At 43.1% G+C, this 26,985-nt stretch overlaps 2 protein-coding genes across 2 annotated transcripts; both read left to right on the top strand.

Moving 5' to 3' along the window:
- The first annotated feature begins 1,535 nt into the window (after positions 1–1,535).
- Positions 1,536–16,427, top strand: LOC119709942 (solute carrier family 13 member 5-like). The gene is given in 15 exon segments (XM_038158330.1): positions 1,536–1,555; positions 2,797–2,901; positions 4,026–4,133; positions 6,368–6,496; positions 7,260–7,396; positions 7,808–8,022; positions 9,314–9,485; positions 10,632–10,754; positions 11,295–11,507; positions 12,288–12,409; positions 12,683–12,801; positions 13,952–13,967; positions 13,970–14,112; positions 15,103–15,240; positions 15,989–16,427. Coding segments are annotated over 13 exon segments (1,761 nt in total). The 5' UTR covers positions 1,536–1,555; positions 2,797–2,901; positions 4,026–4,028; the 3' UTR covers positions 16,118–16,427.
- A 7,320-nt stretch (positions 16,428–23,747) lies between these two features.
- MED31 (mediator complex subunit 31) lies at positions 23,748–26,087 on the top strand. Its single transcript, XM_038158334.1, has 4 exons — positions 23,748–23,879; positions 24,219–24,296; positions 24,892–24,988; positions 25,706–26,087. The coding sequence occupies exons 1-4, from the start codon at positions 23,870–23,872 to the stop codon at positions 25,896–25,898; spliced, it is 378 nt and encodes a 125-aa protein (XP_038014262.1). The 5' UTR covers positions 23,748–23,869; the 3' UTR covers positions 25,899–26,087.
- The last annotated feature ends 898 nt before the right edge of the window (positions 26,088–26,985 follow it).

The raw sequence follows: 26,985 nt of genomic DNA, 5'->3' as shown, positions 1-26,985 counted from the left end.
ATTCACTAGTCTTTGCGTAATGTCATAGACAACAGCTGCCACAGATGTTTCTCAGAAATTGGTGTGGTTCATTTCCCATCTAAACAAGCCCCTTCTGTACCCCATTTATCTCTGGGAAAAATGAAAGAAGAAGAAAAAGGAAGCGCAGTAAGCCATTATTTAGATCTGGGAATAATGAATGTTTATCTGGATTTTGTAACACAAATTATGTAATGAAGCAGAGAAAAGGCTTTTGAACAAATATGTTAATGAGATGGCAACTAAGGGAGAGGTTACAGAGCTGCCAATTCTGAATCAAATTTTTAATGTGATTTTCTTTTGGATCTTTTTTCTTTTGTAGTCATTAGCCTGCACAGCACTTGAATGGGCTTTAGGGCACAAACTATATGGGAAACACCAATTCTAGGTCAAGAAAGACTGAACAGCAATATACACTGACTGAGAAAACCCCACTGACTCAAAATTCATAATGAGGGCTTTTATTTAGAACATTGTTGGGCATGGGGATTGTGCCGAAAGGACTGTTTATTCAGAGTCTTGAGAGCTTTTCCTGGAAAAATATCAGATGCTCCACTGGGAACTTAGTTGAAAGCTACTCCTGAAACAGAACAGTGGACTGGCAGTAACTGGGAAGGACCGACTGGAGGGAAAATGGAGAGCAATGAAGGAGTGGTTTTCTCTGAATGCTGGTAATAACTCTTTCTATTTAAATTCTGTGTAAACCTTCCAGTGCATAACATTACCATACAAGACCTCTTCTAGGCACCTTTTGAAGGCAGGAATCAGATTGAGGTAAGTTCTGAGCTGGTTATTTTTTTAAATATGACTTTCAAAAGCCCAAGTAGAAAACATTCTTTTTCTGCTACATCCTAGAATATCTCAGGGTCAGTTGTTTTAGTTTTTGTTTCTCAGTGTCAAGTTTGATACGACTTACAGTCCTTGTTTAATTTTATTTTGTTAAAACTTTTGTACCTCTGGCTGTTGCATGGAGCTTGCAACATGAAAGAACTTTAAAAAGAATGTGAGTTTTTGTCTTGGGAGTAGCAGTTATCTAGGTCAAATGGACTGTTTAGAACAAGTAAACTGTACTTCTGTGCTTGGGCAGCACTTGAATTAGAAGCAGAAAATATGTCTGTCTGTAATTAAATGAAACAGCTTCTGCCTGTAAAGCCACCTTATTACAGACCATTCCTATCTTCCAATAACTGGAGTAGCCGGGATGATTGCCTTGTAGAGAGTGCAATATATGAGAAAAGCAGCTTCTCAGGAACGAACTGAACTATAAAAAATCTGTATTTTACAATTTTTCTACCTGGACTGACCCTGGAAATTCTACTTTCTACGTGGGATTGTTTTTCAGTCCCTTTCTCTACGAAAGAATACAGGTCAACCTTTCTTTACTTGTCTTCAGCAGTGTCCCACTTCTGACTGCAACTCTTGGCCATGGCTCACATCATTGACTCTGGTATCTGAAGTATAAAAGAAAAGATTGCAAGACTCTGCACGTGGTTTGACAATGCTGTCGAGGTCATCTAGGCATTTGCTGTCTTGAAAGGTGCGGCTGTTCCTGCCACATCTGCTTCTTGCTCAGCCATAACTAACCCAGTCTCTTGAGCTGGCTCTAGTGCTCACTGAGCACTTCATTGAACCTATTCAGTCATGAACAGCAGAAAAATGTTCTGCTTTCCTTGTCAAATGAACCCCAGAGCCACCAGCTGAGAAACGTTGCAAAGGCCAGGGAAGGTTGGTGGCAGTGAGCCACAAGATGGGCTTGGCTCTGTTACTCAAACCCTTGATTCTTGACATGCTTCAAAACACCTGGGTTTATTAGGGCAGCAGAGCAGCAAATGGGGGAAATGGTATCTTGCAACCAGGAAAAGGGATTTCAAGTACAAGAGACCTGATTCAGCTCCTGGTTCCACCTCACATCACTACCCATGCCTAAGCCTCTTTGTAACTCAAAATTTGAGTTCCTTTGAAAACTGATTTGAAACTTACTATCAAGAAAAACAAGAAAAGTACATTATTCAACACTGGGGTATGTAAGGATGCTACAGTCTCCTGCTTCTAAATGATGTCTGCAACCAAAAGCTAGTTTTACCCACTGCTTCTAAAGCACTGTTTAAAGCTATTGCCCTCTACTATGTTCAGAGACATACTGACTAGAGAAAAGGATTCCTTTTTCTTGAGGGTGTGCAGTTAGTGCTCAGTTAGCATCAGCTGAATTTCAGGCTGTGGGAGGTTTTTGTTTGAATGCTCTTTGGATCACCTAAAACTCCTCCTGGATGTTTTGCAAGTGCTCAGGCTCTCTGCAGCTCCCTTTTATCCAGCTGTCAGACCCTCCCTTTTATCCATCTTCTGTAAAGCAAGCAGCCAAAACTTTGTCTGTCTTCTCCTCGGCACTGTGGAAAGGAAGCTCATCATCAAATGATATGAAGGCCAGTTTGCAAGAATTATGCACAATAAGGGAATATTGATTCCCTTTTCTGTATTGACAAAAAAAAAAGGACTGAGGCATGAATTAACTAATTTAATTGCCCATGGAGTCCCATGTCTCATCCCCAGGTACAGCAAGCAAGTCTCCTTTCACAAGATTAGTCCATCTAAAGGTATCAACACATTTTTTGTCTTTCTCTTTACGTTCTTTTTTCTTCACTGTATCTTATTGAGACAAGAAAACAACAAATCATATTTGCACTGGTCTATCAGAGTTAACCTTAGAACAACTCCTTTAGAGTGAACTACTTGCATTTTCTTATTTAAGTGCTTCTAGTCTTTTTTTCTTTTTTTGACTAGGAACCATTTTTTCATTGGAGACAGGCCACAGGAATTCAAGTTTTGGCCAATTCCCCGCTTTCTGCTAGACTTTGCGCTGGTGTGAAGTGTGTTTCCTCTGTGTTGGTAAGTTACCCAGAGGGACTGCTCCGAAAGGTTTGAAGATTTGGAATCTGTCCAGATCCGGTTGGCTACTTTTTTTCTTAGTGGGCATTCACTGCTTTTATAAATGAAAAGTAACATTGGAGTGTCTTGTTTTGAACTTCTGTCACTCAAGTTCCTTTGGTCAGCAGAGGACAAAGAGTGCAAGCTGTAGTCAGAGCTCCCTCATTACTTGCTGTGGAATCTGAAATTCTTTATTTCTGTGAGTAACTGCTTGGTAAGACTGTATTAAGAGGCTGCAGGATCAAATTGTTGAGATACGGTTTTTGCTGACTTCAATTTCAGGTGGCCGTTGCCATCCCAGAAGCAAAACCTAAAATGTCAACCATTTGTTTGTCCTCTGTCTAGTTGTCCCTCTCTGCCCACTCAGTCGTGCTGGCCACCATCAGTAGGGCCATCCCTTTGGATTCCAAGGCTGCGCTGTAGACGAAGTCACTGAAGTCAACAACGTCAAAAATAACCTTTCAAGTTAACCTTCCTGGGTTATTTTTAACCCAGATCCAGAGGTACAATGCCTCTCAAAATAATAGCAAAACACAGCCATGCATGCCTGCGCAGACCTTTGTTTTGGGGAGATCCCCACTGTGGTTTTAACTCTCCATTTCCCCGAAGGAGCTCGGTCTGTCCCCAGCACGGTGTGAATGAATGAGCGAGGGACGATCCTCCCTTGGCGTCCCCAGCAGCTCCCGAAAAGCCCAGCTCGGAGCTCGGTCCGGCCCGCTGTGGGGTCTGTGCGTGCCCTCACCGCTCTGTGCGCGCTGTGAGCAGGGAGAGCGTCCTTACAGCACTCTCCGGCTGCGCTGGGAGCTGACACACAGCCATTGAGCCGCTCTCCTTGGCACGGAGGCGGCCGTAAGGGAGGGTACGGGACCGGCCCGCGCCGTGTCCCGGCGCCCGGCAGGAGGGCGGGTCGGAGCGGGGCCGGGGCGCTCAGGGAGGCTCGTTCGACCCCGGTCCTCGGCCCGGGGCGGCCCCCGGCGGGGCGGGCGGGACGTGTCGCCCCCGGCCGGGTCCCTCCCGTCCCTCCCGCCCGTACTTAAAGCGGCGGCGGCGGGCGCTGCCCGCGCCCTGACGGTGTCGCCCCACAGAGCATGGCCCCGGCGTGCCTGCAGCCCCTGCTGAGGTTCCGCTCCTTCGCCGTCCTCTTCCTCACGCCGCTGCTGCTGCTGCCGCTGCCGCTCGCTGTGCCCTCGAAGGTAAGAGCCTGCGGGGCCCCGCGGGAACGGAGCCGGCTCCGGGCCTGCTGCCCCCCGGGTGACCCCGCTCCGCCGGCCCCGGCCCTGCTCCGGTGGCACCTAACCCGCCGTGCCAATAGATGCAATTCATCCTGGGCCAGGACGAGCCCGTGCGTAGCTGGCCGGCATCGGGATTGTCCTGCATTGTATCGTAGCGATTGGAGTGGGCTGAAGGGCAGGAGTGCGTCCCCCAGCTCTGTGCTGAGGGTCTGGTACTCCCAGCATGTTGCTTGGTGACATTCTCCATCCTGATGCAGTCAGCGTTGTGTTGTATGAATTGGTCAGGATTTCAAATGCCATATCCTCCAATTCATCCATCTTACTCCAGGGATGGCGATGGCACAACTCCTTTGAGTTCAGTGGAGTTATACCCGCATAAAATTGTAATAACCCAGGGAAGTTTGGACTTTATTGCCTTGGAGCCTTCTTGACCAAGTGTGAAAGCTCAGTTTGCAGTATTTTAGCCTACTAGAGCTTTGGAGGCTATTCTAATGCCAAAACCAGCCTTTCTTCTGAGCAACTTGTATCGCTCAGTCTGTTTTAAAGTATGGGAAAATTTTATCTGTGTTTATAAACCAAACTGCCCACCCTTCTTGTTTACCTGTCTAAGTTATACCATCCTGGCCTTTCAGTTGAATGGTGGTGCTTTATATAATGAGGAATTCCTGACTGTTAAGCTCTACTTTGATCAAAACTAGGAAAGATAATTTCCAAAAAAATTAAGTATCTCTTCTTTTGCCATTATTTGTAGGCATATTGTGTCATTAGTCTAACATAAGAAATGACAATGTTTCACAATGGGAAGGCAATATTTCTGTCAGCGACTGCTTTTTCATCTCTCAGCCAGGAGGCATGTCACTGTGTTTTGTGTCAACTGCACAGAAACACCAAAGAGACATTCTGTGACTGTTTCCATAAATTACAGATATATATAGGTATAAATACAAGTATATATTTAATTCCAAATCTTTTGTTGTTTGAATTGGCCACAGTTGCTGGAGTTAAATTATAAGCATGGCTGTATTTTTGAACTTCACATAAATTATTTACTCTCTACTCTCTAAAACCAGGTTTTTGAATTTTATTCACTTAGAGTTGTTTATCTGTCTTTCATACTAGCAACAGATTAACCACAGTCAGTTCTACCCCTGCATTACTGCAGTACAGCATGAATTGTATCATGAGCTGACCTTATATTTATAAAGGAAGAGAATTCAACAGGATCTGCCTGATAGCTTCTTGTCTCTGAAGAATTTTTCTTTTCAAAACTTGTGCTGTAATTAATCTGGAAACATGAGGGAAAAAAATTCTCATTACTTACAGAAGGTGTTTTCTGGTTCTTAAACTTCTCAACAAAAATACAGCCCTCCTTACTAATATCACCTGGTGTCAGTTTTTAAGTGTCACTGTCAAACCATTTATTTTAGCAATAAAGTCACATTTGTTGTATTAGAGTAAAATCCCATAAACACATGCCCTAAATAGGAGCAAATAGTAAACTACAGAACACCGACTTCAGCTTTCAGGCAGTTCACTGTTAGCTAATGAATACCTGCTTCTTCTGACAATTTTTAGAGTACAAACCACAAAAGGCTGGGATACAGAAATGCCTGGTCAACAGCCCAAAAAGACAGGTTACAGCAATTCTAAACCAGGAATCCCCTTAGCAGGTAGGGACAGTATGATATGGGAAAGTAGTTTAATACCTCTAATGTGCAATTATTCAGTGAAATAGTTTCTGAGCTCAACTGTGTTACTGGACATACATGAAAGACTTGCGAATTTCAGAAAAGCTAATCATCCACACTGGGAAATTTGGCCATCCATTAAAAAAAATTAACTCTATATTGCAGTTCTTGGCTCCTAGATGTAAAATCTGCTGACCTCAGCCACCAAGAGGCATGGCAAACTGTGCACTTACCTAGTGGTGGAAGATTTGTTTTTCTCACAGCATTTATTTTGTGTGGTTGTATTAAAGCAAACACTATGGTCTTCTTGGTCAAAAAGATCTTTTTATACAAGTGACTTCAGAACGTGATTTAAAAGCACAAGTTTAAGTCCTCATTCAGCATAACTGCATAACTTGTTAAGCTACAGACAGTGGAGTGTGTGAGCCACTTGTAAGAGCTACCAATGTGTTTCTTATCTTTAGAAACTGTTACTAATGCTTAAATGTGTCTTCTATTATGTTGCAGGAGGCCAGATGTGCGTACATCATCATTATCATGGCTGTGTACTGGTGCACTGAAGTGATCCCCCTGGCTGTCACCTCACTCATGCCAGTGGTATTTTTCCCTCTGCTTGGAGTTCAGACCTCTAAAAAAGTAAGGAACTTGTGCAATCCAGGTCTGATACAGAGAAAACCAGTGCTCTGATCCCTCATCAATATTTAGCCAACAAGTCTGTATTAGTGTTGAGGGTTCTTATATGGGAAGATGCTGAACTACTTACACATTTGCCCAAACTGCTAACAGTGGGGGGCTTGAGTGGTAGAGGGGAGGGTCTGTTTTGGATGCAGATCCTGCTGGAGAGCATCCCACTGTGCCAGCAGATTGTGCGTTCCCCATCAAAAAGAGAAAGAGAAAGCAGAGCTGGCAGTCTTCTGGGAGATCTCAAAATGCATGGGACAAACTTTGTGAGAGTTTGTCCCATGGTGCCGGCAGGTCTGCTGTGTCCTCCCCAGACATCTGCCTGGGCTGTTTGTGCTGGAGGCACAGGGCACAGGCTGTATTCGGGTTCTGTAGCCCAGGTTCACTTCTGCCCAACAAGTTGGTAAAGGCAGGTTGCTGATGGTGCTGAGAAAGCTCTTTTGGAGCTCAATATTTCCAGCACCTTCCATACTTTGAGCCCCCAGCTGCATTTTAGGAAACTGGTGTCATTTTGCACAATGACGCACAAAGAGCTCCTGCACAGGCAAGTCAGCAGTTACACAGGAGATCGAGGGTTCAGGAAATTGCATGGACTCGCAGGCAGCAGCTGCCTCTTGTTGGCTGGGGCTTAGTCCAGTCCATGGATTTCAGAGGGTGGTAGGCAAATTGTACTAGTGAAGCAAGTATTTTGGCGTGACTTACCTTCTCTGTCTTACAGGTGTGCTTGCAGTACCTAAATAGCACAAACATGCTCTTCGTTGGAGGGCTAATTGTCGCAATTTCTGTTGAGCAGTGGAATCTTCACAAAAGGATTGCACTGAAGGTCCTTCTGATTCTTGGGGTGAAACCTGCACTGTAAGAGTATTACATTGTTTTTTCCTTACTTCTTGTTAGTTTAGCAAAGGCCTAGGGATGATACTTAACAGTCAGCAGAGAAAGGATCCTTCAAGAGCCAATTTAGCTGCGCTTGCACAGAGTTTCCAGAAATGAAGTCTAGCAACAGGAGCAGTTTATTTGTACTTTATCCAAAACTAGCATCTGACTAAATTTTAGAGGCTTGCCATTGGGCACAAAATTATGACAGATTTAATTATGCCCTGGGATTCCTTCAGTGAATGTGGCAGAACTGTCCTAGGAGGGAGTCTAGCCCTGCTCTGTACTAGTGGCTGCACACATCCCTGCCTGGGCTTTGCTCTCCAAATTATAGTGCCTAGCAGCATCTGTTCATTTTCTTCCTCTCTCCTCTGTGTCTTTCTCTCCTTTCAGCCTGATGCTGGGATTTATGATAGTCACTGCCTTCCTGTCAATGTGGATAAGCAACACAGCCACCACTGCCATGATGGTTCCCATTGTCCATGCTGTCCTGGATCAATTGGACAGCACAGAGCATGATGTGACCATGGTGGAACAAACAACTGGGCAAACAAACACAGTGATTGAGCTGGAGGAAAAGAACACATCGGGGTCCACTGCAGTGCATGGTAAGGGCCTGCTCACCAATAATCTGATGCTACTGAACTTGCTACACTCAGCTCCCCAACCTAGGAGTGCTGTGTACCCTTTCCAAGGAAAGAGGATGGTAACCTGACTGAAATCCTGTAAATATATGACATTTAGGTTTTACAAAATAGCTTTCAATTTTGATGGCTGCCATTTTGTATGCTAGTGCTAGAACCCAGACAGGTTGTTATGTTCTTTCCTTCAAGCTGGAGCCATCCTCCCAGTTTCCCTAGACTTAACTGCCTGTTTAGGGAAGTGAAGAGCATATCCTGTGGGAAATAACCATCCAAACCCCCAGCATCCCACTTTCTAAATCTTGAGATTATTAGTGGGGATTCAGGTTCTAGGCCTTGTAGGACTATTTGAAAAAATGATATAAACACAATCTATTTTGGTTATAGGGTAATAAACATCTCTTTATTGGCCAGATGGTATGTGGGGGAGAAGAAAGAGGACTACTTTAAAAGCCACATGGAAAAGAGGAACTGGTGTAATTTGACTCGCAGTAGACAAACTGTTCTTGTGTGTGATCTTACCCTGATGCTTGATTCCTCGAGGTCCCCTGCCACTGATGTGGTTCTACAATAGGTTTCACTTCATTTTAAATATGTGCACAAATTCAGACCCTCTCATTTCAGTGCTCTGCTGTGCTGTTACACAGGGCTATGTTATTAAATATGATTAAAGATCAGATTCCAAGTGTAGTGAAGATAATAAGAGTGTGCAAAAAAATACCCTTTGATATTGTTGAGTTGGTTGCAATTGCCATAGATTCTTTGTCCTGCTCCATTAGTCCAGTCAGACTTCAAGATTAGAGTGTTAACCTCAGGGAACAACGGACACAGCAGTAAAGTTTTGTGGTTATTGTAAATTGACATCATGCCAAGCAAGAATTTGGGTTTCACTGGGTTTTTTCCCTGCCTGTATTCGCATCTGTTAAAGCTAGTTGGGTTCTCGCTGTGGAATTGGAATGGTTTCAGTGACTACAATATTTGGCTGGTGGTAAGCCTCTCTGTGAAACAAGACATTACTGAAGAGGAGTTGTGGCACTGATGTGGGCAACAGCATCCTTGGATCATGTAAACCTAGTCCATCAGCCTCTTTCTTCTGCTCCTCATGAACATTAGTCTGAAGTATTTAGGGAGATATCTGCGGGTTTTTTAAATAAAATAAATGGTACATACAAACTGGAAGCATTAAGCCTACAGACCCTATCCTGAACTCTCTGCCTTTCCAACTTTACCTGAGGCAAATAATTTTCTTTCTGTCTAGGTGTCAGCAATGAACAAGACACTGATGACCCCAGATCTTCTGAGGAAAAGAAAACGAGGAAGCATATATGCAAGGGAATGACGCTTTGTGTATGCTATGCTGCCAGCGTTGGAGGAACTGCAACGCTTACTGGAACAGGACCAAATGTGGTACTGAAAGGCCAGATGAATCAGTAAGTAATTTTTGCTGCTGCTTTTAGTTACACTGTCATACTGTTTGTGTGACCAGTCGACTGGTCTTAGATGACAATTTCAGTTGTGAACTTCAAGCAATTAGCTCAGGAACTGAGACTGAGAAATGTGTATGAGGTGTTTGGCCTCATTTTTTTTTTTTTTTTTTTGCTTCAGCATCTTTTAAAAGGAAGCTAAGTGATGGAATTAAGGTCTTCTGAGAAAATTGGAAATACTTCTTGGCAATCAACATGCAGGTGGTTGATTATGAGATATTGGTTCTTCTGTGTCCTCTTTTTCAACTGAAATGCAGCACATCCAGAGGAGCTGCAGTAAAGAGCACCAGAAGAATGTAGATTAACTCTACTCATAAGCACACTGAAGAGAGCTAGAAGGAACTTGGCCTCTCCCGTAACACTGTTCCTCCATGCTGTGGCTGTGGAAACTGTGCAGTTGTGTTGTTCTGTCATTGCAAAACTGAGGTTGGGAACTGATCTACATGGAACCCAATCTGCAGTGGAAATTTTTCCAACATTACTTCCTTGTGTTGCAAGTACTTCAGCCTTAGCTGCTACATTATCTGTGGGTTTTAACACCCAGCTGGAAGTTTGCTATTGATATTTTTCCTCCAATCATTATTGGCAAGCACAGAGAATAACAAAAATTGCCTTTCTTAAAATACTGTCTTCATTCTTTCAAGCCAGCAAGCAACTTTTTCATCTGTTGAAGGCAGCAGAAGTACAGGTATTAATATCAGGGAAGACATTTCTTGCTGTCTTACTAGAATGAGTTGGGAGGAAGGAAAAAATATCCTTTTTTGGGATAAATGAACAGGGGTGTTAGAAGTGACAGGTGTCTAGAATGAATGGGAGATCTTTCAGCCACGCTAGTCTGACTGAGACTCCAAGTATCAACATAAGCTCCTATATGCATCAAATTAAAGCACGGGGAAAAACTGACAATCATTTAAGTTCTGCTCTGAAATCAGGCTGCCTTCTCCCATGACTTAAATTAGGCTGTGGATGTTACCTGTGATTGCTTGTAATGGTTGTCCTAGATTTACATGCATAATTGTCACTAGCACATATTAAAGGGATGCTAGATTGCTAAATGTTTTAACATTCATACAGAAAATAATTTCTTTACAGGTTATACCCCGACAGTAATGATATTGTGGACTTTGCTTCCTGGTTTGGATTTTCATTCCCAAACATGGTCCTGATGTTGGTGCTAGCTTGGCTTTGGTTACAGTGCTCCTTCATGGGACTCAAGTGAGTATTTTTCTACATATTGTATAAACCCCTCAGTAAGTTAATGCAGATCAGCTTGCTGAGACATCTGGCTAAAACAAATGCAGTGACAAGTTATTAATTTTGTAGCGGAGAGCAGGTCCATTTCACAAAAATGTTGAGGTCTGGAAACCTTTTGTGTGCATGGGAGGTATATTAAGGCAAAAGCCATATACATTCTTAATCTTCAGACAGAATTGCCTTTTTATTTTTCAATCTCTCGCCTGTGAATTTCAGCCCTAGGAGAGCTGGCACAGCAGGTTTGCAGCCATTGATTCAAACCTGACTTTTTCATCCTGGGTTACTCCAAATTGCCATCCTTTGATAGACCACATTCTTCTGTGAGAACTGGTGACTGGTGTGTCCCCACAAAATACTTTGGCACTGTTGTAGTTTCTTTATTTATGGCCTCTGCTGTGGTCTGCGTCTGTCCCCAAGAGGGCCAGCTGCAGAGTGATAAGGATGTTAGATCCCTCTAATATGTTCATACTTACAGTATTTTTTTTCTCCATTTTTTCAAAGCTTAAAAAAAAACTGGGGCTTTCGGACAGAGAAAAGTGCCAAAGAAAAAGCTGCATACGGTGTGCTGAAGGCAGAAATGAAGAAGTTAGGCCCTATGTCTTATGCTGAAATAAATGTCCTCCTTTTGTTTGTATTGCTGGTGGTCTTGTGGTTTTCCAGAAACCCAGGCTTTGTAAAAGGCTGGGCTGGCATACTCTTCAAAGGAGGAGAAAAGTAAGTATTTAGGGTTTTTTTCCATTTTTTACCCACTTGGTTATTAATCAGATTCCCTTGCTCATACATTCCATTTTGAATGTGGGGTCATTAATTCAAACTTTACCTGACTTCACATGTTTGTTGGGCTTGATCCGATGGCTTGCACATGACACTGCCAATCATCCATGATTTGATAGTTTGTGCTGCAGTGAAAAGGCTGGAGACTGAGACATGGAGCAAGCTGAACTTCCTAAAAGAAGAGAAAATTCTGTAATCTTGGTCTCAGTCACACTGACATACACCTTGGTATTTTGTTTGTATGAGCTCCAATCAGTTCCTGTGATGTTTGAATATTTGGTAATATCACCTTTAACCAATAGCTTAGAACTCACTGGAAAATTGATTTTGTGCTTTGAATGGCTTCTTTGTGTAGTGTTCGTGCATGGCATGTTAGGAATATAAAATACATATCGGGACTATCATTCAGGCCATTTCTTTAGGTGTCTGTCTTTGAGATACAACTGTTCAAACTTGGCTTCAGCACAGAGAAAGAACCCTGCTCCGGGAGGGATGAGTTGTCATCCAGGACTCTATTTATTAATGCGTACTGTAGCTTGTTTCTTTTATTATTGTGTTTAAATTATGGCAGGTCTGAGAGACTTCAGACATGAGCTAATGACCCATTTTGCTCAAGCCCCAAATGGGATGGCAGAGATCAGTGACTCGAATGCTGGAAGGCAGCCCTTTTCTAGGAGAAGGATGTCCATTTTCTAACCTGTATTCTCTTTTCTTCATTAGGTATATCACTGATTCTGTTCCTGCTATGTTTATTGCCCTGTTACTGTTTGTCCTTCCTGCTCATAAGCCCAAATGCATAGCCTGGAATTCAAGCACGTCTGACCCTGAGCAGACTGAAGAAGGTATTTAAAAGAGGGACTGTAGTACTGGGAAACATCTAACCCACTCAGCTAACAAGGCAGAAACATGCACTGGATTTGCATGCAGTTCTTTAGAGCATCTCACCTACCTCCCTGGTTGGGCAGGGCTGGGGCACAGTCCATGTCCCTGTGTGTTACCCTCACCCTGTGCAGATTTCTCAGTGCTGTGCATCTGCCCACTGGTATCTTACAGAACGGAAGACAAAGTGTCTTCGCTCTCCTAAAACATGTTCTACTTTTTATTTCTCACTTTAGATAAGAAAAAGAAATTTTTATCAGCCCCGCTGCTAGACTGGAATGTGGTTCAAAGGAAGATGCCCTGGAGCATTGTGCTGCTGCTGGGAGGAGGTTTTGCTTTGGCTGATGCAAGCGCAGTATGTCCTGACATCTGTTTTTCTCTGACTTAAAGGCAAACTTCCCTGGTTTGTTATCTAGTCCTGTATTACTGGGCATGCACCCAAAGCCAAACCCAGTAGCAAAGTTCAGATCTGAAAGGAGATCTAAATTAGCAAAAACCAGGGAGAGGTGAATGCTTGTGAGTCTTCTTCAGAAATTTTTGTTCTCTAAAGTTTCTTTAATTTATCTTACCTCTTGGAGACTCCTGAGTAGGTTGGGATCTTTGCTGTCTGGACAGTCCAGAAAAGCATCCTTTCTTATTTCTGTAATCATCCCAATCCCAGCCCTGGCTAGAAAAGTAGAAGTATAGATAGCACTTGTCAGATTTTCAGAACCATTTGAGGTTTGTTTAGGGGTATATATCTTCAGACTTAAAGCAAAACCACTGCTGAAGTGGTCAGAAAGAAAATCCTGGGTTGATGCTGTGGACATAAATTCGCAGGAAAGGCAGCTAAATTCCCAGAACAGGAAGGAATCTTGAGGTGAACCATATTTTTTCTTTCATCACTGCTAAGATGCATCTAAATCAAAGCAAGCATTAGCTATCAGTAGTGCAGTGTTTTGGGGAAAGTCATGTTCACATCTAAGTTTTGTGGCTAATTAGGTTTAAACCGTGGGGCACGTTAAAGCTCTGGCCCTGACATTCATCTACATACAACAGACATCCATTATTAAAGCTCCAGAGCATTAAAAACTATAAAGTCGGAGATTTTGTAACCTGTTTGTATCAACTACTGCCTGTGTTTCTACAACAGAGTATTCATACAGAATCATAACCTTCAGAAACCTTAGGAAAATGTGCCAAGAAGCTTCTGGGCTATACATTAAGTATTTGCAATGACCTCAGAAAAATTTTCTTGTTCAGCAAGAAAACCATAATTTTTTAACCTGTGTGTGAGCAAGTATCTGGTTTCTGGAAGAATCAGAAAAGTGGGATTCAGTCTTGTGTCTAGTTGGCAAGGAATTTTTTTTAGTTTTTGTGACAGATAATTGTACTTTTCTGGATGGTGTTTGTGTAATTCAGGACTCCTTTAGTATTATTTGTCAGGAATATTGCCCATAACATGGCTTCCCTGTTTGTGAGTCAGGGGTTCTAAACCTCACTGAAACCCACTTTCTTTCTTGCAGAACTCTGGGCTCTCAGCTTGATGGGTCGTCAGATGACTCCACTGGGATCTATCCCACCATGGGCCATTGCATCAGTGATCTCCATTATTACAGCTGTCTTCACTGAATGCACCAGTAACGTGGCCACAGCTACCCTCTTCCTGCCTGTCTTTTCATCCTTGGTAAGATTCCGTCTATCCTGTTACCCTGTCAGCTGGAGAATCAGAGTTAAACTGGGTGGCAAAGCAATATTATAATCATTGTCTTGGATGTTGCTCCAGTGTACTTAAAAGGAAGCCAGGTCATGCCTTCTTGTAAGGTGTGTGCCTTGGCCCTGGAGAGGGTGAAGTGACAGTCACTTTTTCAATACAGCTCAGCAAACATCGGTTACTTCTGGTTATTTTGAACCATCAACTTAGAACTGGAAAAACACACACACACACACACACAAAACCTGAACCAAAACAAAACCCAGCACTTTCTGATGGTGCCTTTGAATTATTCATCTTCACATTTTGTGCTAAAATACTCAAAGTGTTAGGCCTGATTATTAGGAATGTGTAGTTTCTCATAGGAACCCAGAACAATTTTAAAACTTGGGAGGAAAACCTGATAAGTTTTGCTGCCTTTTCTGAGCAGAACCAAAACTGTGGCATAAAGAGAAAAATAGGTTACTTTGTTCTGTAATTAGAAAAGGACAAACACTTTATTCTAGACTATTTCCTCAAAGCAAAATTACCCCAATCAAGGTACTGAGCTATTAATGACTTAAATTGGCACTTAAGTTTTGAGTGCCACAGAGTTTATGTAAAGTCTAAGAGTGTCACTCCATGTGCCTAGTAATTATAATTCCATTCCTGGAAAAAGGATGGTCCGAGGTCAAAGAAAAGATTGTTGGATATATTTGACCAGAAATCTAAATTATAGCATAGAGCAAAACAAACAACATGAAAGAATCAAACCTTGTTTTTAAGTATCATTGAACAGGAAACAACAGCAAGTTATCTTTAAGTACATGTGAATTTCAGAATAAAATGTGTGTGAATTATTTTGGTAATGTAATACAAGGAAACAAAATAAGTCTATATATCTCATTGGTCTGAGGTAGATTGATCCTTTATGCTTTTCTTTTCAAGCACCCCCAGAGTGATATTCTCTCCGTTTCATTGCAGGCTGAATCTGTCAAGATCCACCCTTTGTATGTTATGCTGCCTGGTACTCTCAGTGCTTCATTTTCCTTCATGCTACCTGTTGCAACACCACCAAATGCAATAGTGTTTTCTTACGGCCACCTCCATGTTTTGGATATGGTAAGATAATTGCCTTCTCTCTTATCTGAAATTCTCCATTGCTTTCTTCCTGAAATATGGTGAGAGTTTAATTTTCTTTGCAGAGTATTTCCAAATACTGGGGAGCTCTTATGGGCTGTAACTGCAACTCTATGCCACTCTCTTCTGCAGCATTAATATTGTGATGAAAATTTGCATCTCTGAAGTAACAGTACTTCTCTCATGGGCTTTGGCAGACATACAGATTGGCCCAAGTGAAATGAAAAACTGACAAATCATAAATCTCTGAAACCTGAAGGGTTAAAGTCCAGGCATGCCCTGCAGTGTTCTGGGGCTTTGGCGAGTGTCTGAAGCCTTGTCTCCACTGGAGCTGAAAGCAGAAGGTAGCAATCAGTAGCCCTTGGCTCTGGTCCTCTGATTTTCTGCCAGACCACACAGGGCAGGTTCTGGGCGGAACACACAAACATTACTGGTTTTCTAACTGGGTACTTGAAGAGGGCATAAGCTGTTCTCTAACTACTAAGAACGATGTGTTACACACGCCTTAAAGCTCCTCAACTGGTTATATACATAGGAGAGTGCTCAAAGACTTTGCACAGTGTTTTCCCTGGTATCTCCACCTAAGCAAGAGCAGAAGGCAGTGGATACAGTGGCTGTTTCTGTGATTTATTTGACTGTCTTTCTTGTGTATGTACAAGAGTAGGTCTTGCTGCAGTTTGCTGTGCTGGTGTTTGGTTATTGTTGTTGGTTTGGATTTTTTTCCTCACAGGTTAAAGCTGGAATAGTGATGAACATCATTGGAGTCTTCTGTGTCACACTGGCCATCAACACATGGGGAAGACCTATGTTTCAGCTGGACACATTCCCAGCCTGGGCAAACAGCACAAGAAACCAATGAGCTGTGAAGAATTCGTGTGTTGAACAAGGAAAGTACCCTCAGTACTCCCTATTGCCTAAAATCCTGTATAAAGTCTCACCACCACTTCAGATCCAGTGTTGGGTTTTTGCTGCCTTCCAGCAGTCACACATCAGTTCAAGCTTGAACTAACCCAATCTTACTCCAGCTGTGCTGGAGCCAGAAGTGTTTGCAATTATACAACCTCTGTGTCAGGATCATATGTTTGAGTGATCCATTGTACTTCCAGTCAAGGTCAAGGATTAGGATTTATCAAACTTTCAATAAAGAGAGGGGAGGCTGTTGTATCAAATGGTTTGAACTATTATATCACTGATATGTACTTGTAAATCATTAGCACTGAATATTGCACTCAGGCCGGGGCTGAACATTCCTTACCTATTCCTTATATCTACAAGTCAGCAGCTGTACAGAGAAATCCCTGTTGTCACTTGTCTAGTGAAGAAGGGGTACGTGATGTTATGCTGTGTTATGTTTTAGTTGGGCCTCAACCATGTGGTGGGATCCTTCCAAGTCAACATCCAACACGCTTTCTCTTGCCTTGTTTTCACTCCCAAATCTCAATGTGTATAGACACCTTTATTGAGGGTTGAGTTAACGTAATTCCAGGATGGTCATGATTCAGCTGGTATCTCGGACAACGATGCACTTAGGCTGGCTCTGTGTTTCTTGCACTGTGGCAATTAGAGGGCAGGGAGCCTTTCCCTCAGTCACAGGTGTGATTTCACATGCAAACGAGTGTGTTCCGAGTGCCAGCCTGGAGATGACCAGTGGCCCTTGGGACTTCACATCTATTGCAGAAGTTCCTGAATTAGCCCCTGATGTGCCTTATTAATTAACTCTGGAATTTTTGAGTGAAGTCAAGACATGAAGAAGGCTCTAACTGATGAGCTGGGAAAAATGTAGGGGCCCAGATTTTAGTGCTTGTGCTGGCTGACAGCAGTGGGAGTTGTCCTGTGTACTTTGGAATTCGTGTCTTGTGACAAAAGTAGTTTGTAACCTAATTATGCCATTTCTGTTGCAGAAGTAATCTACAGAATGATTGGTGTTGGGCTGGGTGTATTTTGTCAGTGGTACATGGATGCTTTTCCTTCAGCCCTGGGGATGGAGGTGGGTGGGAGGTAAAGTACTGTTGTACAGTGGAAAGATCTGTGGGTATGACCTGGGATTTGCTTCCAGACTTGCCATGTTTCCCCATGCAAGTCAGTTCACCTCTTTGTGCTTATTTCCCCTCCTAAAGAAAACGTTATGGAACCTATCAACCTCACCAAGGTGTTGTGAGGACATAAGGGTAAAATTCTGCAGCCATAGTGATTTCCCACCTCATGATAATGGGTGCAAGGTGTTAAGTTGTAGAATTCTGTGTAGAAGATCTGGCATATAGCATAGTGTTGTGTTTAGGATATTCAGTAGTTCTGTTATTAATGTGAATTTTCTTTATGGAACTGGAAAAATACATTTTTATCTAGAAGTGAGGGAAATATTTATCCACAAAATTACCAGGTGCTTTTTGAGCAGAAAACTGCTTTAAGAATTTATTTCCATTATCTTTCCATTATTTCCTTTATCTTTTATGCTCTTTCATGGTGGTAAGCACCATAAACTGTCTGCTGAATGTTGTTCCCAAGAGCCACCAATGGCTCCCTGTCTCCCCAGCCTCACACTTCTTCTAGGGAATGGTGGAGCATGTGGATAAACACACTTCCACTTGCAGAGTCTGTCTACGGAAGAGGCCAGTTCTAGTGCCAAGAATTGGCAGATGAGATATTGCTCACGAATATTTGTGACCACCTGAAACTTATGACAGTATTGTTTTGAAGAAAGTGAAACCAGGAGCAGTTGAGCATGTTCTGTCCTTTGGCAGTCACCACTTAATGCTGATTTGCATCTTTAGGTATCTAAATGAATTTGAGAAAAGGACTTCCTCTGCTTTCTGATGGACTTCACAGTGTGAGAACGTGTTAGTTTTGCCAGATACATGGTGCTTGCTCTGCTCTGTCTGACAAGTAAGATACAGGGGAGCTTGCCTGGGTAGATGATACTGAGCTTGGCTATCTCAGTTCATGCAGACTGAAACTCCTCTAAAACCAGTTCCAGCTAAAAGCTGTAGGACAGATACTTCACTGTCCTGTTCGCAGAAAAGAATATTCTGAAAGTTTCTTGAAGGGAAGAGATTGCCCTCACCTCAGCCAGTGAAGAGCTTCACTCTGTTGCTGGACAAGAAGGAAGCAAACGCTATTTTCATCAATAGTCACACAGGGTGATTCAGGGTCAGGAGTGCTGGACCAGGGAACTGTGCATGTGGGGTAATAGAGGGTTGAGTTTATTATAACTGTGAATTATTGGATGTGTCACCTCTCTGTACTGCTATTAACAATAGCAGTTTCTTTTGGAGACACTTTTATGACATCCTGTGATTGATTCATATTTAATTTAAATGGGTGGGTTGCATAATTAGAGCCTGGCAAATAGAAACTTTCCAGAACTGTCTCCCCTCCTGTGTAACATAGTGGACCACTTGTTTCTGCATCAGCTTCCACTGTAGCACAGTGTTGCCCCAGTAAGATCCAGGAAGGTACATGCTGTAGTGAATAATGCAAACCAGAGATTTGGACACCACTTTCAAGTGTCTTCAGACCTGAATATCAGTGGTTTCTCTTCTTTCATCAGCTAAGTGATAACTCAAGTTTTCATCTCTGAAGATGTTCAGGAGGTGGGACCAAATCAGGTGGCATACCCTACGAACTGTCTTACTCATTTCAGAGTAAAGGATTATAAGACTTTAAGAAACACAACCAGTTTTTAAGAATTAATGTTGTACCAACTTTCCAATGTAACAGGCACAGATGGGCTTTTCTTCAGCAGCAAGCATGCATGGTTTCCTGTTCTGGTGCCCTGAGTAAATACTCGTTACTTGCAGTGGACAGTGCAAGGACGATTGCTTTGTGACTAGGTCTGGTTTGCAGCCCCTTCAGCAGCAGGACAAGTATCATAGAAACTTAACAGATATAGCAGTTGTTTTGTTGCTCATCAAAGGAATATTGTTTTAGATGCAGAAGTTGTGATGGTCCTAAGGTAGTGGCATAAAAGAGTCCGTTTGCCCCCACTGTCAAACATGCACCCCCATCACCCAAAAAAAACATGGGAGGATCGTCAGTGTGGGCTTTGTCAGGGTGAGTTATTCAGCCACCCTGAGTGAGCAAGCAGTTCCCATTTTACCATATGAGGGCAGAGTGTGATTCCTTGTGGTCAGTGAGTCTGTCAGCTGGCCAGCTGGCAGCACAGCTGGCAGTGCTGCCTCTAAGGAGCTAAATTAAAGCTTTCTTATTTTCTGCCCACTCTCTATGGATCCTTGGCTTTTCCTTTCTGCTCTCAAAATACCAATTTACCAAAATATCAAGTTGCTAATGCTGTTTCTGCAAATATTGAGTGTCCCAAGCCTGCAGCATTGTGATCTGGGCTGTGTTGCACAGGGTTCCTGCTTGGTCATGTACCAGTGTGTGAACGAACTACCAAACTACAAGAAAACCTACAAAGGGAGAACAAAGATATTTCCTGCCCATGTTGTTGAGCATCGAGATCTGTGAAATAGAGAAGAAAAACCTTTCAGCATTCTCTACATGATCAGAGGTCCCCAATCTGAAGAGTGGTTTGGATTTGTTGGTGTCATCCACTGGGTTCAGAGCAGCAAGTAGTGCATTCCAGCTGCGCTCTGTTCTCTCTTGAAGTCAGTGTTTGGCTTCTTCAGCCTTTGTTTTCCAGCTGAGGTGTGTTGCCACTTGAAATAGCAATAACCTGGTTGTAGCCAAACCCAACATTTGCTGGCAAAGTTGGAATTGGACAGTTGGTGAAAATCAGCCCAGAAAAAGAAATAGATCACTGAATCAGACCTAGGCAAAATGCAGCAGTGGTTCCTTAACATACCGCCTCTTCCTTTGTAGTAGTGACATATTGTATACATTTTTACATACTTCACATCTTTTTTCCCCCTAAGTGTCTGTGCTAAATGTGTGAAGAGGTGGGTGGTAATGAATCCCGAGCCCTTGGATCAAGTGACCCGAGTTTTCACAATGTTTTCCAGTGTGGGTGAATAAATGTGTGACTTCAGACAAGTCTGATCAATCTCTTTGTGCCATTGAGAGGTTTTCAACACTTCTATGCCTTGCACCACAAGGCCCCCAGTCTGCTGCAAGACTTAGGCTCAGCATTTGTCTGCGTGGTTTAATGGCAGGGTGCTGATTCTCCTCTGCCCAGCGGAATCATCCCAGTGGCAGCTCCTCAGGGTCAGACCTTCCCCTTTGTGTATCTTTGCTGGCCCCCGAGTGAAGGGTCTGTGGCACAGAGAGGGCTTGCCATGCACTCAGACTGCCTCTGCTTGGCACAGAAACTCTGAGGGAAGTACAGCCCTTACCTTTGGCAGCACGGAGTAAAGGTAGGCATGCCACGCTGCCCTCAGTGCTTAATATAATGTTTGGTAGTTATTTTAAAATAGAACTGACTATACTGAAGCTATTTTTGCCCATTTAGGTTTTTCTAGAGCACTTAGTCAATAGTTGCCCATTTATTATGGTGTAAATGTAGATTTACATTTACTGTAGATTCTGGCCATAAGAAAGAGACTGTTTCTTCTGTCAGAGAAAAGATGTTATCCTTCCCCAGTTTACTTCAGTGCTTTATTTACTCACACAAGGTTATTTCCCAGTCTTATTTGGCACATGGCACTTCAGTGAGTTTTCATAAGCTGTTTCAGGCCAGAGTGTGAGCCTCATTAAAATGTTCATAAAATTTTTCTTTATAGACAAACCATTTTCTTGAAAGAACTGAATGTTCCAGATACCAAATCTAATCTATTGTTGTTTCCTTGGTGAGATATTCTTTGAGAACAATAACTTGGGTTGGGTCTTAGTAAATATTTTAGAAAGCCAGCTGAAGATCAAATTTCCACCAGAAACAAAGTTAACACAGCCTTTCAATTAAGGAATTATTATTCTGGAGGCAATTTCTATTTTACTTCACTATTTTGCCTTGGCTACATGGTCAGAAATCAGAAACATAGGAATGTATTTGCTCCTGCTGTCCAGGTGTTCTAATAGAAGCCCTCAGATATTTTTAATCAACTTATTAATGAAAAATATAAAATGCTTTCTGACACATGACATTTAACCTTGAATTTATCTTTGAATTGTAGTGTTTGTCTGAAGCTGGAGGAGCACCACAGTCACAGAAGTACCTGTGCCAGTGCCTTCAATACACCGGTCTTTTTACACTATTTCATCCAATTTGCAGCTTGCTTGAATGGTATTTGGCATCTGAAGTGGTTCCACCATGACTGTTACTGGCTGCCTTCTGAAATGCACATTACCTGCCAGTTTCTTGACCTCAAAAAAGAGAACTTCATGAAGAGTTAAGCCTTTAATTAAATATATTCTGACAATTGTTTTAGTCACTGAAAACTTATGATTTTGTTTCTATTGAATTACAATTATAGCATTGGAGTAAAAAAATTGCAGACTTTGTGCTGGCTTGTTATATATAAAACATAATGCATGCTCTGCTCTCTGTTTTTTAACCATATTGGAAGGAGGATGCTCTCCAGTCTACAGGAGCTGTCTTGCATTCTGTGGGTAAAATCCTGTCAAATGTCCATGTTAGTATCAGTTTGCATTCTGTTCCAAAGCAGTGGCTAAATGGGGGTGAACAAGAGGGGATGTTGTGGGTTTCATGCGCTGGTGTGGAACACTTCCCTGTTTCATCTCACTTGATCAGTGTTCAGTGATGAAATTGCTGGACCTTTTTTGTCTCTGGTGCAAATGCACTGCACCATGGTGTCACAGAGGAATCTTCTGCAGCATTTCATTTCCTCAGTGTTCACCTCCAAGATTCAGCAGCATGCCAGATGAGACTTTACTTTCTGTTGTGTCTCATAAAACCTTGGTGGCTTCCGGTCCCAGAAGTGGCTTCATTTAAGAGCTGTGTCTCTATGCCGGCTCTAATGAGTTAAGATAAACTTATTGTCCTAAACCATCACATTTCTGGGCAGGCAACAGCAATGATAGCAGTCTAGTCTCTATGGAAGGAGAAACTGAGGCAGCAATGTCATCCTGCTTCTATAAGACAAATTTCTGGCTCACATTTATATTAACACATGTCCTGCAAGTTTGACTCACCTGACATATAAAAACAAAACAAAACAACAACAACAACAAAAAAAATCAAACTTTTCTTAGGGAATTTTCTAATATATAAAATACTTTATACTATAAAATCTCATATACTAAAATCCTGATTTTCAATTTTTTTCCTAATTTTGACGGGCAAGAATTGAGATGTTTGATTTAACTCCGGCAAACCAACATAGTAATTTATTTTTGTGACCAATCCTTTTTTAGGATTCTCTCCTCTGAAGTCACTCTTGGGAGAGAAATCCTGCTCTAGAATAGCAGTGCAGACACATGGGATCTATTTGATCTCTTCTTTTAGCTCAAAGTCTATGTTTACTGGGGAGTGACTTGTTATGTTTTGATATAGTAATAGTAGTATTCTACAACCACTAAAATGTTGCCTAAGAAAGCAACCTTTTTTTAATTAAGAAAAAAACTATGCACGGGTCCTTTTTATATGGTTTTTGTAATGCAATTCCCAGGGAAAAATTCATACTGCATAGGAAAATACAGTATTATAGAAAATTGCTATGTTGGATGCCAAAAATACTTCAACAAATGAAAATTGAAAATAATTAAACAACAAAAAAAGGAAGAAATCAGAAGGGTTTCAGGTAAGTCTTAGAGATTGCTTCCACTGCTGCCACTCACTGTTCTCCCCTCGAATGGGAGACGCTGCGGGGCTGCAGGCTGCCGCAGCACGGTGCCGAGAGACGCCGCCAGCACAGAGCGATTGATGTAGAACAGAACGCTGCTCGTTTAAAAAATACACGGGTTTGTGCTTTAACAGTTTCCGAGTTCTTTGGGGTTTGCCGTGAGCTGCAGCAGAGCACCGTGAGAAGGGAGGAATTTGTACAGAGCCATGTTCAGTGTGGGGTTTGTTCGGATAGTGGGATCTCTGAATTCTCTTCCCAGGAGCAGCTAGTCGATGCCCTGGTGCTGTAACCCAGCAGGGGCTGCTTCCTCACCGGGGAGTGAGGGAACGGTGTCAGCGGTGCTGCGCTCCCGACACCGAGAGTTCGCAGGGCAGGCACCAGGGGAGCGCTCCGAGCAGGGCGCGGAAACCCAGCCCTTGAAACGGCCCGCACGGGTTCGAGGGGCGCCGTGTCCGTGTCCGTGTCCAGAGCCGAGGGAGAAGGACTGTGTATGGGCACACGGCCGGGAGCGGGAGCGGGAACGGGAACGGGAGAGGGACCGGGAACGGGAGAGGGAGCGGGAACGGGAACGAACGGAGCGCAGACCGACCCGGCCCCGCCCCGCCTCCGCAAAACCCCGCCTCCTCCGCAAAACCCCGCCTCCTCCGCATAGCCCCGCCTCCGAATAGCCCCTCCTCCGCATAGCCCCGCCTCCGAATAGCCCCGCCCCTGCATAGCCCCGCCTCCGCATAGCCCCGCCTCCGCATAGCCCCGCCTCCGCATAGCCCCGCCTCCGCATAGCCCCGCCTCCGCATAGCCCCGCCCCCGCCGCCTTCGCTAGGCAACATCCGCCGCGTTCCCAGGGTGCTCGGCGGCGCGTTTCGCCGGGCTGGCGGCAGGCGGCGCGCTCGCCGCCGTCGGGTGTGCGCGCCCCGGACATGGACGCAGGTGCGGGGCCGGTGCGGGGCCGGTGCGGGGCCGGTGCGGGGCCGGTGCGGGGTCGGTGCGGGGCCGGTGCGGGGCCCCGTGGGCCGCTGTCCGGGCTCTCCAGGCCCCCAGAGCGGCGGGTCTGACGGGGCCGTGCCGGCTGAGAGAGGCCGCGGCCCGGGCGCGGGGCCCCTCTGCGCCCGCCGCCCCGCAGGCCTGTCCCGGGCTGCCCCGGCCGCGCACCGAGCCGTTCGCTGCCGCCCGCCGTGGGCCCACTTTGGTCCCGGGTGACACAGCCACCGGGATTACTTTCAATCTGTTGTGTGGGTCCAATTCTTACTGTTCTTTTTCTTGAATCAGATGATACAGGAAATCGACTTCGATTCCAGTTGGAGCTGGAGTTTGTTCAATGTCTGGCAAATCCAAATTACCTCAACTGTGAGTACTTAAATAAATACCAGGACCCGGACGAGTTAATGTAGCGTAGTGATGTTTATTCTTACTGGTAATTGGAGAGACAGTTAAACAAAGAAAAGGGTTTTTCACAGCGTAAAAGTAGTCTTAATAATTTGTTTAACAGGTAGATTTTTTAAAATGCAAAGTCTTTTGTTGATTAGAATGCAAAAAAAAAGCATTTATTTGGTGGAGGAAGAAAATAACAAGTTCCAGTCTGTTATTAAAAAATAATATCAAATTAACAGCATTCCTTTATCTGAAAACAGAATTTTACTGATGTGAATAGTTTTAGGCGCTACACATAACTCATTGCTAATTTTGATGCTACAGTCACAATTTTCTTGTTTCAAAAAGCTGTTCCATTCAATGAAAGATACAAATTGTAAGGGAGATGAGACCAGCCTAGTATTTTGTTGACATAAAAATCATGTCTTGCCCTGTGTTTTTTTAATTTGTCAAATATAAATTATTGAAATTTTATTGTAATGAGAAAGTTTTGACTGTAGTTTTTTTCAAGTGTGCTGATATTTTACACCCATCTGTAACTGTCAATTCCTTGTTTGTGATTTTATTTCAGTTCTTGCACAAAGAGGCTACTTCAAAGATAAAGCTTTTGTAAATTATCTTAAATATTTACTTTATTGGAAAGAACCTGAATATGCAAAATACCTGAAGTAAGTGCTAAATTCCCTTAAGTTTCTGCATTTTAGTGGTTTGGTATTTACTTCATTTTACACACTGTACAGCAGCATGTTAGGATTTAATTTCTGCCTGTAATGTTACTTTTGTCCTCCCCACAACATTGATTATGAACAATCATGGTTATATGCAGTGTAGATTTTCCTGTTTCAAATAGTCCACATGTAGCAACAATGGGCCAAATTATAAAAATTTCATTAATTTTGCATAGAATCTTCCTTTAAAGCCTTAATCTGCACTTTCAATTGGTTTAAAATCAAACTATTGAGCATTAGGGTAAAAAAGCAGTAAGTATCAGTTTTGCATTACTGATGCTTACATGAGGCAAAGGGTGATTTTGTGTTTTTTGCAAGTGTGCAAATTCCTTCCGTTTTTGGGAAAATGGTTTTGGTCATCTTTAATTGGGCTCTGGCAGCAGGCCTTGTAAAGCCTGTTGGATGGATGGATGGATGGTCCCAAGCCATTGGGGAAGATACTCTAAGTAAGCAGGAATGTGCATTTATTAGTGGGATTGCATTCCTTGTTTCCTGGCCTGTTGCTGCAGTTACCAACGCACAGTGTGCATGCTGAAGTGGTTTCACACTTGGGAAAAGACATACGAGTCAAAACTAACAACCCACAGAAGTACTGGAGAATCGAGATTCAGTGTCCCTTGTAAAAACCTCTATTAACGCATGTTTATTTTAACCCAGGTATCCTCAATGTTTGCATATGCTGGAGCTGCTCCAGTATGAACATTTCCGCAAAGAACTGGTCAATGCTCAGTGTGCCAAATTCATTGATGAGCAGCAGATCCTCCACTGGCAGCACTATTCCCGGAAAAGGATGCGCCTCCAGCAGGCACTGGCTGAGCAGCAGCAACAAAACAGCACCTCTGTAAAATGAAAAGCATGTGGAGTAGCGATGATAAGGTGTACTTTGTGTTAGTGAAGTATTTACAGGAGATGAATGAACCCTTGTGCAAGTTTGGCTCTGGGTGTGTGTCCCTTTTATTGGAATTTATCAAGTGACTGGGGTTGTTTTTGTTTTATCAACTCTTTTGAAGACTAATAAACACCTGCAATTTATTTTATAGCATGGACAATTTTGTAAGAGCTTTAATATGATAGTTATTGATTCCTCTTGATTTTGAAAACAAAATCTAGATTTGTTACTTATTAACTATCTACAAAGAGGTGTAGCTCTAAAGGCTGTTCCTAGGAAGCCTTTTCCCTAGAGAATAATGATGTGTCTTGAAGTGTCCCTGGGAACTCCCTGTTACTTAGAGCTCTGGGACAAGCAAAGGTGAAGTGATGATAGACAAAGTCAAAACTGTGCAGTTTTTCCTTGAAACCAATCTGACCTATTACTTACTGCTTCTGTTTCCCTGGCAGTCATTGCTGATGGAAGTTAGTTTCCTTACAGCATGTTGTACGGATAGAAATCAGGAGTGTACAGGGTGAGGTCTGGGGAGCAGAGCAGAGATAGGTGCTGATGAAGTCTGCAGCACAGAGAAGGAAACAAGCTCTGTTTCTGTCTCTGTTCCATTAAACTCGGCTTCCTTGAATCTTGGCCTCTGCCCGTGCAGCAGTGGCTGCTCTGGAGTCTCCACACTCCATGTAACAAGAACAGGCTGTGTGGGGAAACGTGCCATTGCTTGGAATATTGGAGAAGTACTTTATTTATGTATAGTTTTTTATTCTAAGAACATAGCTCTTGGCAGCTGCCAGGGTTCTAATTTTCATATTTTTAGACTGTATTTCAGGTGCATTCATGTTGTATTTCCTGTCCATGTAGGAGCAGGAACTCCCAACCGTTAACATTAACATGTGATCAGTGACACTACACCTGTCAGCCATCACATTATCACGTTTGGACTGAACAGATAAGCCATTAAACATCTTTGGCATTGAAAATTTATCTTAACGGTTTCACTAATCATGTGGTCAGGCTTAGGAAGGAAGGTCTTTCTGTTTCTCCCCTTCCTCCTCAC

Source organism: Motacilla alba, chromosome 19 (genome assembly GCF_015832195.1).
Source record: "Motacilla alba alba isolate MOTALB_02 chromosome 19, Motacilla_alba_V1.0_pri, whole genome shotgun sequence".
Classification (NCBI taxonomy): Eukaryota; Metazoa; Chordata; class Aves; order Passeriformes; family Motacillidae; genus Motacilla; species Motacilla alba.
The sequence above is the reverse complement of the archived record's forward strand: the minus strand, read 5'-3'. Positions and strand labels throughout refer to the sequence as shown.